Source organism: Cataglyphis hispanica, chromosome 8, assembly GCF_021464435.1.
Source record: "Cataglyphis hispanica isolate Lineage 1 chromosome 8, ULB_Chis1_1.0, whole genome shotgun sequence".
NCBI lineage: Eukaryota > Metazoa > Arthropoda > Insecta > Hymenoptera > Formicidae > Cataglyphis > Cataglyphis hispanica.
In genome coordinates, this window is record NC_065961.1 from 4443421 (window position 1) to 4459403 (window position 15983).

At 30.1% G+C, this 15983-nt stretch overlaps 3 protein-coding genes across 16 annotated transcripts in view; 2 read left to right on the forward strand and 1 right to left on the reverse strand.

The window, feature by feature from the left end:
- Positions 1–31: 31 nt before the first annotated feature.
- On the reverse strand, positions 32–10365 carry LOC126851491 (DNA repair protein RAD51 homolog 4). Of its 6 annotated transcripts, XM_050595535.1 has the most exons (7): positions 7822–7965; positions 7390–7615; positions 6809–6918; positions 6491–6701; positions 5987–6157; positions 5411–5743; positions 32–76 (listed from the first exon to the last, which is right to left on the reverse strand). In XM_050595535.1, exons 2-6 carry the CDS (start codon positions 7531–7533, stop codon positions 5420–5422), a joined length of 960 nt encoding a protein of 319 aa, XP_050451492.1. In that variant the 5' UTR covers positions 7534–7615; positions 7822–7965; the 3' UTR covers positions 32–76; positions 5411–5419. The 6 variants fall into 6 exon arrangements, with proteins under 6 accessions (XP_050451492.1, XP_050451495.1, XP_050451494.1 ...); XM_050595538.1 differs by lacking the exons at positions 32–76; positions 7822–7965 and adding an exon at positions 10134–10365 and having other exon boundaries at positions 5335–5743; XM_050595537.1 differs by lacking the exons at positions 32–76; positions 7822–7965 and adding an exon at positions 8171–8304 and having other exon boundaries at positions 5335–5743.
- Positions 1925–5327, forward strand: LOC126851474 (cytochrome P450 4C1-like). The gene is made up of 12 exons (XM_050595509.1): positions 1925–2181; positions 2304–2410; positions 2730–2820; positions 2935–3123; positions 3415–3484; positions 3649–3775; positions 3895–3946; positions 4040–4140; positions 4238–4306; positions 4433–4610; positions 4879–5058; positions 5158–5327. Exons 1-12 carry the CDS (start codon positions 2016–2018, stop codon positions 5325–5327), a joined length of 1500 nt encoding a protein of 499 aa, XP_050451466.1. The 5' UTR covers positions 1925–2015.
- The window catches only part of LOC126851446 (helicase domino), a 34898-nt gene continuing 27369 nt past the window's right edge, over positions 8455–15983 (forward strand). For 3 of the 9 annotated variants that reach the window (XM_050595421.1, XM_050595419.1, XM_050595422.1), the window contains exons 1-5: positions 9614–9922; positions 11452–11645; positions 12141–12942; positions 13705–13836; positions 15516–15760. In XM_050595421.1, the coding sequence (XP_050451378.1) occupies positions 11463–11645; positions 12141–12942; positions 13705–13836; positions 15516–15760 (1362 nt within the window). In that variant the 5' untranslated portion in view covers positions 9614–9922; positions 11452–11462. Of the gene's footprint in view, positions 8588–9601; positions 9923–11451; positions 11646–12140; positions 12943–13704; positions 13837–15515; positions 15761–15983 lie in introns of those variants that run through there. The other 6 variants (XM_050595415.1, XM_050595416.1, XM_050595412.1 and 3 more) reach the window with 6 other exon arrangements.

Here is a 15983-nt window from a genome sequence, read left to right on the forward strand (position 1 = left end):
TGAGAGATATTCAAAACATGCCGTCATATGATCATATTTGCTCGCTCGCCCGGCTCGGCATCGAATTGCTGACACACTACAAATATAAATAGTTTCTAGAATATTCGAGAAAATATATTCTTTGAAGATTGGTTACACTGCAAATCAATCGAGATAAAAGAGATTTCTTTGCTCTGATTGGTCATATTTCACTATGTCTGTCATTTTCAAAATAGGAGAGAACTAATTGGCTACCGCGTGAAATGCAGCATATGATTCAAATATTTGAATTTTAATAAGTTTTAATCGAGGTGGCATTTGATTGTGATAAATATCAAAGAAATCAAACCAAAATATAGCTAAATTATTATCTGCACAATCTAACAAACGCATCAAATAAATATAAACTTTTTTATATTTATTTGACGTTAATTGCAATTAATTACAGATTTTTATTAGCATATAAATGAATATATAAGTAGAGTTTCAAAATTCTTATATAGATCTCTCTTTTTCATATTCGTTATATCTAATTTGCATTAGTTATCGTTTCTTCTTTTTATTAAAATTTTGTATCATCTATATTTTCTTCTAACCTATAATCAACAATTTATATATATATATATATATATATATATATATATATATATATATACAATAAACAATCCATATATAATAATAAAATATTATTAAATTATTGACATTAAATAATATAAAATATCTATATTTAATATTATTAAAATGTTAAAAATATTATATTATTATATTGCGTTAATATCAAAAATTTTAAAATATAATTCCCTCACTCTTTCTCTTTGATGTAAATAATAAATTATATTTAATACGATATATATATTTTATGTACGTTTGACACATAATTATCTCTTCCTAAACATTTTTCAAAGCATCCCGAAAAAATCTTTATGCATATGATATATTTCTATAGAATATATGTTTGATAATTACAATATTATTTTTATGTTTTTCACGATTAAAATATTTAGTGGAGAAAATAAATACAAGAGAAATAATTTCGAAAATGCAAGAAAATAAAGACTTATTGTTATTATGAAAACGATTGTGAACACAATAATCTAAAATTTATAACAATTGATTAAAAAGTTTGTGAATCTTTGCAGAAACAAATCGCAATGACGTTTTTAATTAACTTCTATTTAATAGTTCTCAAAATAACAGATTTTTCATTATAAATAATTCGTTTTTCTATCCTTTCCATATGTGTGTCTATTTCCTGCAATTCGAAATACACATTATGTTTAATAAGATAATTATTACACATTTATGTTATGTTCACCAAATACTTACATACTGCCTTGCTTATCTTAATGCTGTTTAAACAAGTAAGAAAACATATTGGATTAAAATGCTTATTTCTTTTGTAAGATAATTTTTTGCTTGTTTATTAAGATTATTGTTTATTAAGATACTGTAGAATCATTTATGCAAACATTTTCCAAAAGTTTTTTATTTTCAATTCATATTTAACTATACGTGTTCAACTTCAACTGCACTTTTTTAAGTTATGTCCTTATTAATCTTTGTTTAATAAATAATCTCTTTTTCGTATCTATCTTATTCATTCTTGTTTAATAAATCATTAATAATAGCAATAGGCTCAGACTACTCAACAGCTACTAATTAAGTGAGAAAACTAGCAAATACCGTCCAAAGGCGCAATTATTAGTGCGCGAATTTATTATTGCTAAATTTTTGTTAAATAATCTTTTTATTGTTGTGGCTCGTTAATTTATTCAAATGAATAAACGAGGAAAATCCCGTAAAAATTAATGAATACGATCGCATAAGCATATGCGAGAAGTTCTGCTTATATCTATCAACGAAAACGGATATTTAGCACATAAGTATCGTCGATTTAATTATGCAACATACAAAGATTTTCCGATATAATATATTTCCAATTTAAATTATATATTACAATATAACAAGATTATATTAATATAAAACGATATTGTATATTATATTTTACGCGAAATTTGTCATGGTTTTTTAACACGATGAGTTTTATAAGTGTTATATTTATTGTTTTGATCGTTGTAAGTTATTTTGTCTTAAATTATCGTCGCCAATTGTCCATAATTAAAGCCGCTAGATGTCTGCCGGGCCCAAAACCATTTCCGTTAATTGGAAACGCCTGTTATCTTCTAAGAAAAAACTTTGATGGTAAAAAATTTCTCTTAAAAAAAAATAATAATAATTAATATTATTACTGTTATCTATGCATCTTTATCATCTTTAACGTAAACTTTTTTCGACATTTCTATTCAACTTTGCATTAATTTCAGAATTTTTAAATAGTATGTTGAGCCTTATGGATGGCTATTCATCCCCTGCTCGATTCTGGTTCGGTAATAAATTATATATTGCTGTATATGAACCGGAACAAATAAAAGTGAGTATGACAAATATTACAAGATAACATCAATATAACTTTGTTAGCTTTACGTTTTACTACATTTATATAAATAGATAAAAATTGTATAAAAAACTATTTTATAAATATAAATAATATAATTATTATAATATAGTCATCACATGCTACAGATTAATTTGAATATTTATCGAGCAAGCTAATGGAATAATTTTATTTAATATATAAATATAGTTTATAAATATATATCAATGCAACGGCAATGTAATAGTATTAGGAATATAAAATATTTTAGTATAAAAATGTACAGCAAATAAAATTATTATAAAAAATTACACAGATTGTCCTGCAAAGCTCTAGTTGCTTAGATAAAGGAGAAGTGTATAAATATGCTAAATCGTGGCTAGGTACGGGATTAATCACGGCTCCTGGTAAGTCACGCTTTTCAGAATTTAAAATTCAAAATTTTCTCTATACTATGTGTGAGTTTTGATAAATATATCTGCGATAAATAATTTCTTATTTCTCCCTATGTAAACTTTTAGCGTCCATATGGAAACACACTCGAAAAATGATAGCTCCGTGTTTTAATGCAACCTTATTGAAAGCTTTTTTTGATACGTTCGCTAAACAATCATTGACATTGGTGCATGAATTAGAAAAACTTGAATCGTATGAAAAAGAGGTTGATCTTTTTCATTATATATGGCTTTGTACTTTGGATATTATATACGGTAAGACTAAATATATAATTTAATTTTTATATTAATTATTTGCGTAACATAAAGTTCGATAGGAATTCGTTTGTTGAACAAATTATATTAAATCGGTTTTTTAAAGAACGAGTGACAGAAATTATATTTATTTATTTGTATGCTTCAATTATAACTAAACATCGAAAATAAATATTTATGTTCTAAATTATTTAAATATATAAGAAATGATAACTTATATCAATAATGTTTAATAATAAATTTTTTCATGTGATTTTCTCCCTCTCTCTCTCTCTCTCTCTCTGTAAAAAGAATCTATAACGGGAATGAAGCTGGAATCACAATCAAATAGAGACAATCGTTATGTAAACGCAATTACAAGGTATATTTCTTACTTATCTTAATCATTGATAAATGGATATATTCATCTTTTGACAATATTTATTTACGTTTTTCTAAGTAATTACAGTTAATTAAATAAAAATCGATTTAATATCTTTCAATATGTCCAAGTATATAATAATTTAAAAAGAAAATATGTTTTAGGATAAAAGAGATAGTAGCAATTAGAATGCGAAATATATTTTTGTTACCTAATACGTTATTCAATTTGACCCATTTGAGTCGTGAGCAAGCGAAGAATTTAGCCTTGATCCATTCTTATGCCGATAAGGTATATAACACACATATATATATATATATATATATATATATATATATATATATATATATCGATAATGTATTTATATAAATATATATTAATAGCTATGTAATTTTTTCTCGCATATATAGATAATAAAGAGAGCATCAAATAAGTTGAATCATACGAGTAAAATTGAAAGTGGTAAGTTGGTTCATAAAATTTAACGAATTATATAAATAAAATTTGATAAAGAGAGAGAATTTTATTCATCTTTTCTTCTTTCAAATAATACAGCTAAAAAAACGTTTCTTGAAATTTTAATGAAAGCGTTTTATGAAGGAGAAACACTTACTGAGAAGAACATTCGCGACGAAGTTAATACGATATTAGTAGCGGTGAGTGTTATATAAATTATATTCTTTTAAACAAGGACGAAAATTATTGCCTACTTATTAATATTATTTTTAATATCAAGTTTATTTACATTTATAGGGGAGCGATACAACTGCTGTAACGGTGAATTTTACAATCTTTATATTAGCAAACTTCCCGGAAATACAAGTACGCATTATGTTCGATTCATTTAAAATTAGTCAAATTCTCATCATTTAATGATAATTAAATGTAATATTTATATATACGTATAATTATATAAATAATTCTAAAAATATGTACAATTTACAAAAGGAAAAAGTATATAAAGAATTGTCGGAAATTTATGGCAATGAAAATCTAAATTCTGCACCGATCAAATATGAGGATTTACAACAAATGGATTATTTAAGTCGTGTAATCAAGGAAACGATGAGACTCTTTCCTCTTGTGGCTTGTGTCGTACGGCACTTAAAAGAAGATTTAAAAATAGGTTTGCTTATAAGCATAAATTTGTATAATTTTTTTGCTTGAAAGTAAAATTATATATATATATATATATATATATATATATATATATATATATATATTTATATGTGCCTTTGAAAGTCTCAATTAGAGAATCTAAGTCATTGTAGAGAGAGCAATATATGCATAATGTTAAAAATAATAAATTTAGTCAAAATATATATTTTCTGATACAATTCCGTGCGCGAGAACTTTTGTATATTCAATGTTTGTATTTATATTTAATGTTTTAGGAGAATTTATATTACCGAAAGGCGCTGATATTTTTCTGCCATTTATAAAAGTACATCGAAATGAAAAATATTGGCAGAATCCATTGATGTTTGATCCTGACAGATTCCTTCCACAAAATATGATTAATCGTCATCAATATAGCTATTTACCTTTCAGTAATGGACCAAGAAATTGCATAGGTATATATAAATATCATAAATATCAATCTATATTACAATATCTATGTATGTATAATCTCATGATAAATTGATATATTATTATGATTAATCAAATTTCAGGATGGAAATATGGAATGGTCTCCATGAAAGTTATCCTAGCTACTTTGATACGAACATTTGTATTCAAAGTAGACAAAAGAATTGAATTAGATGAAATAAAACTGAATGTAACTCCATTACTGACTGTTATTAATCCTTTAAAAGTTAGGATTAAAAAAAGAAACGAATAACACAAAATAAACATAATAATATAATTAACAAAGTTTTATACATAATACTTGATAACAATCAATCAAAATATTTATTGACTGACCTTAAAGACTTATTGTGACGTAATCCCGGCATCGCTTATTGTCACAATACCGGATTTCTCATCTGATCTTAGATCCTTCCAAATAGTAATCCTTCGAATTTCGTTATGCTGTCTTATTATCAGTAATCTCGTGGCTGGTACCCTTATCCAGTGTCTTCCTAATGCTGGTGTTATGGCGGCAGGATCTATTTGATCGGAGGAATTCCATCGAGTAACTGAATTCACCGTGATCACAATAGCATGGCATTCTCTCGTAAGGAATCGACATGCTTCGGCTAAATCTTCGAGCTCGTATGTCGTCTCAAGATCATACTGGTTCGCTTGTCGCGTTACCTTGAAAGAAATAAGAAAATAACTAATTAGTAAAAATTGTGAAAGATGTTATAATTCATAATTTTATATACTATTTAATTTAATAATAATTATAAATCAATTATTATAAAAATTGGCAAAAAATATTATTACTTTACAATATTAATTGTGATATATCTAATCATATTCTAATTAAATTAATACAGGCATAAAATATAATCAAAATATTTTAGAAAATATCAATAGAGATTTATCTATCAATACCTTAAAAATAATTGCTGGTAAAGAATCGATAATCACAAGAAATCTTTTTTCTTCAAATGACACATTCTTCTTTGCTTTATAGAAAATTACTAATTCGCGCAAAACTCGTATTAAGTCACAGGATGAACGTATATGACAGACTTTTGTACGTTGCAGAACGTTTTCTATAATCTGGAACAAAAAAATACAGCATTTATTTTCAGAATTTAACAATAAAAATTAATAGTATTAAGGCAAATTTCGTTTGTTTAATGCAACATAAAAATTTATGAAAATGTGTATAAAAGCGATAAATAATTATATTAAAAAGCTTTCACACTCTACATAAATATAATCTTATTCTTTTTCCATAAAATTGTTTTTCTTTTAATTGAACGTATAATCAATTTACATTGTACATAATATTATATCCAATTCAAATCTGTATTAAAACGTTTGATTTAATAATTAACTCAATTTATTAACACGTCAATGTTTCGATCAACATTATTAACAAATTATTACCTCTTGCCTAAAGTTTCTTGCCTTTAAAATCTCTTCATATCGAGATCTGGAGAAATCTCTTTTTGTATCAAAGTAATACACAATGATGTCTGACTGAACAGCAATATTAGCAGCTATTGTCAAACATAATTGAGTCTTTCCAGAAGATGATGGTCCGCATAATTCACACAACTGTCCAGGATACAGGCCACCTTTCAGTAATTCATCCAAACTGCAATAAAAATTAAACATTGAATAGCTTCCTTGAATAATAGTCGCATGTATTTGTATTTATCAAAATTGTCTCTATTAATCAGCTAATATATGCCTCAAACATACCACTTTACATTGATCGGAATATAGCTACGTTCTATTGCAAGAACTTCAACTGCATTTCTCTTTGTGCCACTGTAATTCTTCAATACATGCTTCTTCACTTCCAAAATATCCTGCAAATATTAATATTGTAAGTTAATAGCATTTGACTCAAGTTCCAATTTTTTTATTTATTCCCTTTACTTATGTTAAAAAAATATAAATAAAATATATTAATAATTGATTGAAAATAATTTTTAAATTGAGTCAGGCTCCAAAATTTACTCTTTGAAATAGAATAATATTTAATTGGCCAGGACAAAAAAAAAACAAAAATTTTTTTAATAAAAAAATTCTGAATGCTTTATAATCTTTATATCTGTAAAATTATCATTAATATTATTTGATAAAAGTCATTGAAAGTATCAGAATAAATGAAAAAAAAAACAACAATTTTTGTCTATATTCTTTTTTGTTTTATTTTTTAATATCTAATTCACAATATCTAATGCACAATAGACATGATATAAATATGTATGTGACACACAAGATGTCTTCATTAATTCCTTTCATCTCATTTATCTCTTTTTTTACTAAATACATACCGTATGTGAAAGACCAGTGAAAGTTGCCAGTTTAATCGGATCTGTTGTGACGAAATCCACGACTGTAATCACATTTATTCGTTGCAATTTCTCTATCACCATCTCCGACAAACTCTGATGAATGCTCGCGTCCAATTTAATCATCTTTCAATCCTGAGTATAGATATATCTATTTTCTTCTTCTTTGTGATTGTAGTACACTTACGTTACCACTTACGTTAACTACCTAAGAAAGCAATAAAGTTTGAAAGGATTTGCTTTTCTAAAAAGCCAACAAAGAATTTGTAGTATATTGCGTGCGTGTGTAGGTGAGAATTATTAAACAATTACATAAATAAAAAGTGGACAAGCGTATTGTTTAAGTGTCTGATTAAAATCTATACGCGAAATAACGTAGGTTTTTAACAAACAAAAGAAGGAAACGATTCAAACCTCTGTTTACCACTGTTATAACAAATGAAACGTAAGATTGATAGATAAAGAAATACAATTTTCGCATCTCTGTCACATCAATCAACAACAATAATATCAAATAATATGAATTTGAGTATTTTGTATTATTTAAATCGATAGTCACGATGCATGAATATCTAGATGCGATAACGCCCGAGCGAAAATTCTAGCGATTTTAAAATCCCTGAAGCGCATGGATGCGAAGAAATATTAGGGCGCTATTACATTTGTCAAACACATCGATACTTTTGATCCCTAGAAGAAACTTTCCCTATTGAATAAATGTCGCCTACGGATTTTTATTGCGCGTATTTCAAAAAGCGCGCACTTGCGTGGGCGATTCCGGATGGCTCTTCCGGCGATATCGACGATAATCGGGATAACGCGCGGACTGTCCGAGTGTCGCTCATTTCGTCGAACGCGTGACGCGCACGCGGTTGCTCCGGCTCCGGCATAGACGGAGACGGAGGGGTAGATCCGTGACTGTTTCTGTTCCTGCCTCCGATCCCGAAGGTGTTCTCGAAACGACCCCGGTCGCTTGCCGAAATGGCGATCGTTACGGCGGCGGCGAGAGTATCCGCGCGCAAAAATGCCGCCCGGCGGCGGCACGCGTCTCCTCGCGAGACGCACGTGCGCGCACTCGACGATCGAATGGCGCTCCCGCGGCACTCGACAACGCGAAACCTCGAGGAGCCGAGCGACACCGATGACGATAGAGTGATCCCGAAGGGAGATCGATGCACAGGTATATATATTTATTATACGTATATACGAGTTAATGTTGCGGTTCGATTATTTTAGTAAGGCAAAGAACGTGAGATTCAACGTGTGCCACGTGGCTGATGGTATTTCGGGTCGGCTCGATTATCGATCGTCTCCCATGTGGGTGAATGCTCAGGTCTATTCTTCTTATTCTTGCCTTTCTTTTTTCTATCTGCATTTTTAAATTTGTTCTTTTCCCTTTTTTTCTATATCTTTAAATATGGAATATTTTATTTCGAAAATACAAAGATTGTATGCACATATAGCGCAACTAAAAAGATTTCTTTAGTTTATTCTCTTTCGCAGCATTTGCTGTAAAAAAAATAGATCTTTTCTCGAAACTTATCTTTCCTTTTTTTTAAAGTGTTCTCCATTTCGAGTGTAAAAAATACAATTTGTTGTAAATGAAAGAATAGCTAAAGCCTGTATTAGATTGTACAAGATAAGGTTGGGGATTTGATCAATAGGGCAATGAAATCTTTAGTCTGATTACTCGAATTTCAATTTGTCTTGATTGAATTTTAAGTCTAGTAAATTACTAAAAATATTACCATGCAGGATTGCATGCAAAAAAATCTAAACGTTCAGTCATGATAAAAACAACCAAGATTATCCTCCTGATTGATCAATCGCCATAATTAACTTAATTAATAATTGATATATATATATGTTTAGAAATTAGAGAGAATAAGAGAAAAAACAAAAAATGCAAGAAGTTCAGTTGCAGAGATTAAATCTATAGCCCCTATTAAGAAAATTATACATGGAAGATTGAGATTTGAAATTTGACTAATCGGCATAACGAAATTTTAGCTTCTTTTATTTCGATTAATTAAATTCCAATCTTTAATCTTCAATTTTCCCTGCATAGTCCCTGATACGAGCTTACGACAGTTTACGAGGCTCACGAACGATGTTGAACTCGGAATATGGATTCGAACGTACGAGCGGGTCGACCAATCACTCGCGCCGTTCGATGCCACGTTGTCGCGCATAGCGGTCGCGGTCGGCCAATGGGAAAGCGCGCTCCGCCATCTCTGCGCGACTGGCGCAAACATCGCGACTTGGGAGGGGGAAGGGGAGACTGGCTCGTTTCGGCCGCGGCCGAAATTTGTCTCGCAGCCGTCGCCATGTTTAGAAGTGTGTACGCGTCCTTGGGCGTGCGGTGTGACAATGTATCGTAAAATATTAGATATATCTCATGCGTCGTATGTTACGTGAGGTACCCAATTGCGAGTTGACCCACGCGGATCACGGGCGTGACGACCGTTTCCGTGGATGGCGCACCTACGTCGCGGAAATTTGTGATTACATTATGGTAAGTCCACGGTCGTCCCAAGCCAACGCCAACATGGCGGACAAGAGATTTCCTTTGTATCACGTCGCGCCGCGCGGTGTTGCGTCGGGCGGCTTCCCCACCCGATGACGCCATTCGTCGTGTCCGGCGTGATCGCCTCCTCGCGCGTCTCCACGTCGTCGTGACGCGCATCTTTATCTTGCACTCTCGCTCTCCCGTCACCGGCACCCACCTCAATCGTAATAAAGTCTATAAAGCACACTGATGCACGACACTTCTCGGATAGCAACCGGATCTTGGGCCATCGTCCGGTTTGCCGGTCCGAGATCTCGCGACCCTCGCGATGATACGTTTCCTCTCCTAATACTCGCCGATCCCCGATATCCCGTTATCATGTATGACATTGAATTTCGTGTATGTATCGCTCGCATTCTGCGCAATACTTATCATTTTTTTTTATTTTTTTTTTTTTTTAATCGACGAAGCCGTGTCTTACTCCGTTTACTCCGAATTCATCATTTCTTTTTTTTCGATTTACATTTGCGAACAATCGAGGCACTTCCGTTTTTCGATGAACGAATGAGCTCATGCATTGGAGATTTCATTGTTACTTTTTTATATTTTATATTTTTATATGTATATATATATATTTTTATTTATTTATTTGCTTGAAAATTTTATATTTTATTTTTTAGATCGTTTATAATATATCGAATAAGAGTTGTTTATATTCAATGCATTTAAAAAAGATCAAAATTTTGTTGCATTGCAAATCTGCTTATTTGTTTAACATATTTCTGCATATTTTTAATATATATTTAAAGTCTCAATATTTTGCATACATACACACTATTTCTTTACTATATTTTTATCCATGATATTCTATTTAATTAATGGTTTAAGATACATATTGTATACAATGTTTAAAATTTAATACAAAAATTTTTATTTAACTGTATTTCTCATTGTTAAATTATTCTTAATGTTATTGTTAAATCATTGTTGCTATATAGTAATCTTTGCCATATTTTAAAAATGTACTTAAATATCTTCTTAAAAAAAAAAACTAATATATGAAGTATCTACAAGTAGATTGCTTTTTTTATTTAAACTTAATAATTTTATATTTAAAAATTAAGAACTATATATTATAAATTATTATAAATTAAGAACTAATATATGCATTAATAAGATTTGTTGGCAGAAAAATTTTACGAACTGTACATGATAAGTTATATGAGTATATAATTGAGTACATTATATGAGTATATAACCATTTAATGGATTTATTTATTGATGGGTATTCAAAAATATATACAAGATAACAATCTTTAAATTGAAAATATATTAAAAATTTAATTATATTAAAGATATATACATATTTTTTTAAATGAATTTTATTAAAGTATATATATTGATGTTATATTTAAGAAAAGTGGGTTTTCAAAAAATCAATGTTTCAATATTTATATTTTCTACATAGTAAAATATGAATATTTGTGGTGCAAGTCACTATGAATCATTAACAGTGCAACACTTTATCTTTTCAGCATAACGTGCAATGAGTGATAAGCAAGGTGCACCTATTTTACCACCCCTTAATCGGGGTGCGGCTAATAATGGAGGTGCAGCTCAACAGACTGTCAGTCTGCAGCAAGTTCTCGCTACTCAAGGCCTCAATGTGCTCTCTACTAGTAGCGGGCAACAGTTTGTTATTACAAGTCAAGTTCCTGGTCTTACGCAGGTGTGTCTTCATGTTCAAATTTTTCTAATTAAAATGTATAGCATGAAAAAAATATATAATTTATATTGGTTTAAATAAAAAACAATTGCATTTTTTTTTTATATATAAAATATAATAGAGCAGTTTACCTAATTTAATTATCTAATTCGATAAAATATTTTATATTATGAAAAAAAAGTAATATATATTAAATATAATTGGCGATTATATTAATTACTATTATTTCTACATTATTTATTATTATTATTTAATAAAATACTCATATAACTAAGCATTAACTTAATTAATAAATAATTATATTTAGTAATGATTATCTTATTTGATTATTTTTAATTTTGATTATTTCTAGTTTTCATTAAAAGCATTGGTGATTTTTTAATCACGGATTACATTGTAATTGTATTAAATAATTAATCTATTTACACAATTACATTTTAACACAATTCTGTGCTTTTCTCTGTGACAGCATTAATACTTTCGTATTTTTATTAATAGGTCATACCAAATAACATCACAACTAACGCGAGTGGAACGCAACAAGTCGGCGTCACGAGGATCGTTAACATTGCGGGGACGCCACCGCGTAACACGGCAGGATTGGTGGCCGGAAATGTCAGTGTTGCTGGTACATCGCCGGTCGCGTCGCGGCCACAGAATTCCACCAAGGTAGTATTAGCGACGTCACCGAAGCTCGTACGCACCTCATTAAGCAACATGTTCGCGACACCGATGTCATCGCAAACGTCATCGCCGCAGACGCGGGTGCAATCACCGTCGCCGCCGGCGAGAAAGCGATTGAAATTATCGGAGACGACGGAGAAAGCGGTTGCGTTCGATAGCAGTGGCTACCGTAGACGAATATTGGAGCACAAGATACGGCGGATGCGCATCGTACGCGAGAAATACGTTGAGAATGTGTCGGAGCTGTTCTTTTTGCACATCGGCGGAAACATGATGGACTACCCCAGTTGGCAGAAACGGCCCCCGACGCCGCAATATTTGCACTTTTTACGTCAGCATCCGCTTGATCCAGACGATGATGACGAGGATTTGACAGCGCCGTTGTCATCAGATTTCTCGCAGTTGTCTACCGTTACTACTGTTGCCACTGCTACCGTCGCTGCTGTTATTACCACCGCTGCTGTCACTGCTACCGTTGCAACCGTTACCACCGGTTCTACGATGGTACAAATCCCAAATCAAAGTGCGGAAGTTAAGATCTCCGGTGCAGGTGTCACGCCAGTAGCACTTTCCACTACCCTGCCTGCTGCGGCTTTAGCTCAGCTCACCCAACAAGGTAAATATTGTCTAATAATTAAGACAGCAAAAAATTCTAGTTACTCATTGTTACTTCGAGCTATCTGAAGTTTTCTTCGATTCATAATGCATTTATCGAGAATATTACTACGTTCGTGAATTAAACAATATATTTTAGAATTGTTCTTTACAGCGGATGCTTACTTGAGACGGTGCAGAGTTTTTTCTTGAAATAAAAAATTGCGCTATTGTGCAATTAATAATTTTAATTAAAACCACACATTGTTTTTACTATCCAAAAGTCTTACAGATCAATATTAATATTATTAAACAGATAATAATTTATTAGGTAATATTTTTATTCACATTAGATATGACGATTGCTAGAGATATTTTTTTAAATATGTTTGGAGAAATTGGACATTTTTGTTACGATTTAAAAAGATAATAATAACAATAGACTCAGGATAAAAAAACAATTAAGTGGGAAAATGGGTATAAAAGCCAAGGTGCGAGGTATCGGTGCGCGAACTTATCATTAAATTTTAATAATTAATATGCTTAAAAATATGTTTTATATGGATCGTTTTTTGCTTCATCTTTAGCATATTTATATCCATGCTTTCTCTATATTCTACATTAGGAGGAATCTCGCATTATTTTGAAAAATTCTTTTTTAATGTTAATTATTTAACAAAGGATCAACCGTTTTATCATTCGTGTTATATTTTAGTTAACTACTTATTATGAATAAAAAAATGGTTATTGTATATCGAATAAATGATGATCATTTGCGCACCAGGACAAGTACCAGGTAGGCCTCAAGGGGGCCGCCATGGCATGGTATTTGCCTTCCGAGCGGCAATCCAGTCTTCACCGTCAGTCACCGTTCATCCTCCATCCGCTTCTACTCTAGCACCTACGCTCATTATAGGTGATTACCTGCCGTGTTCGTTTCTTCGTATCTTTAATTCGCTCCGTATTAGTTTCGCTTTCGGGCAATTTGTTGCTCTAAATCCCTAAGTTCTTATTGAAAATCGATTATTTTCGTGCGGTATTATTACATCTGTCGTACTCTTGACTTGAACTGTTTAAATAATGATCGGGAGACGTTCACCAAAAAAGATCTCGTCTATTGCTATTAAAGACAAACTTAAATAAAAATTTGTATTCTCACTTTTCGAATAAATTACATAGAATAGACTAGGATTGGAAGAAAGTAAAATATAAAAAAAATAAGTAAAATAAATTTTAGCTGAAAACGCTTATTATATATCCAAAGTCATATTACAATATGATTTTTCATTGTATGTTTACTTTATGCTAATTTTATAGAATGATTTGGACAAGAATAAATAATATGTTGCATGTAACTGTACAACAGTACTCCGTGTGGCGATCGTCCTGATTGTTATCAAATACAAACGCATGTTTTTATTTGAAGTATATTCTTGGTAAGAACAATGTTTGTCTATTCTTTACCGTCTGTGTATCACACACATACACGTATGTTCTCTCAGATGCAAATGGAAACGATTAGCTTATTTTATCTTAATTGACGTGTTTCATGACGGTTTCATTTCTCGCTTTGATAGTTATTGTCGACCTTATAGATATGTATCATCTTGTCTGTCCTGTGGAATCTTTAATATTGTCAAAGATTTATTATTATTATTATTATTATCGTTTTTACACGCGTGAGGTGTATGCTTTTGATCGGAGTACTGAGATTTAGAGATATTATGAATTTGTTTAATTTCTTTAAACTTAACATTTCTTGAAAATGTGATTTTAAAAATATTATTTATATTTTCTGTATTCATAATCTCTAATGTTTATTTTTATTTTATTTTGTATTAATGTTTATTATTTTTATAATAAATTATTTTATTATAAAAATATGGTCAATCTATATAAATTATTCAAAATATCTCAAAATCTCTCTTATTGCCTGAAATATATTACAATATTCTATTTAAGCAGAGAAAGTTATTGGGTAATCATATTATATTATCTTGTGTTTATATTTTTAAAATTTATTCTGATCTAAAAGATATTTACAAAATGTTTTTCTCCAGTTATATCTGAGTTATGTAATAAGTTATTTCTGTCATAAATATTTATATTTATCAGTCGTTATTTAATTTAAAAAACTTAAAAAGTGATGAAATAATAATACAAAGATATCATAGGAGTATTCATTTTGCGTTAGTAAAACCTGTAAGCATGTAAAAAAGAAAGCATAATGAAGGTTAAGATGGATTAAGATAACTTATAAGTGGTCGATATAATTTTGCAAATAATAAATAAAAAAAACGCGGATGTGAAAGAAAAATTTTTTAGCTAAAAGTGATATATTGATCGTTGAGATTAATTGCTTTTAAAAACCAATGATTCACTTTTCCTTCTTCAGCAATTAAATTATTATTTATCAGTGTTAAATACGCTATTAAGTATTGCATTTGCCAGTTCTTTTATTCAGTTTTGTTTTATTTTATTTTATCATATATATATATATATATATATATATATATATATATATATATATATATATATATAATTTACATCATATATATTATAATAGTTTTTTTAATCGTGTTTTTATCATTTCAGGTGGAACACCGGTGGTTACGGAACCGTCGAAGCCAGCGATCACGATCACTGCTCCGAGTCCGGTGATAGAAAAGCCATCGTCATCGATAACTACCACCGTCACCCCGAAAACGCCTACGACAACCACTGCGCTCAATAACCCCCAGCCTGTCGTTAAACTTGTTAAGTTGTCTACACCTACTACCATAGTTACTTCCTGTGATATTACGAACAATCAGGAGCAAATTGTAGAAAAGGCTAAACAGGTGATTGTCATATCCTTAATAATTGGTTCTAAATATTATCTTTTTATGATATAAAAAGCATATATAAAATATCAATATCAATATCTCATTGAATATGTAAAAATTTAAATGAATTAAACTATTATTTAATTACTTTGAATTATTTTTATTATTAATTATTTAATTATTTAATTGTGATACGTATTTTGAAAAAGTCGGATATATCATTTTTATATTAAAAATT

Bases quoted from the DNA above. Each gene is read 5' to 3' on its own strand.
- LOC126851474 (XM_050595509.1), top strand. From the start codon at position 2,016: ATGAGTTTTATAAGTGTTATATTTATTGTTTTGATCGTTGTAAGTTAT. The intron at 2,182-2,303 runs GTAAAAAATTTC...CATTAATTTCAG, and splicing joins TCTAAGAAAAAACTTTGATG to AATTTTTAAATAGTATGTTG. The intron at 2,821-2,934 runs GTAAGTCACGCT...GTAAACTTTTAG, and splicing joins GGGATTAATCACGGCTCCTG to CGTCCATATGGAAACACACT.
- LOC126851491 (XM_050595535.1), bottom strand. From the start codon at position 7,533: ATGATTAAATTGGACGCGAGCATTCATCAGAGTTTGTCGGAGATGGTG. The intron at 6,702-6,808 runs GTATGTTTGAGG...TTTTTATTGCAG, and splicing joins ATTCCGATCAATGTAAAGTG to TTTGGATGAATTACTGAAAG. The intron at 5,744-5,986 runs GTATTGATAGAT...ATTTCTTTCAAG, and splicing joins TACCAGCAATTATTTTTAAG to GTAACGCGACAAGCGAACCA.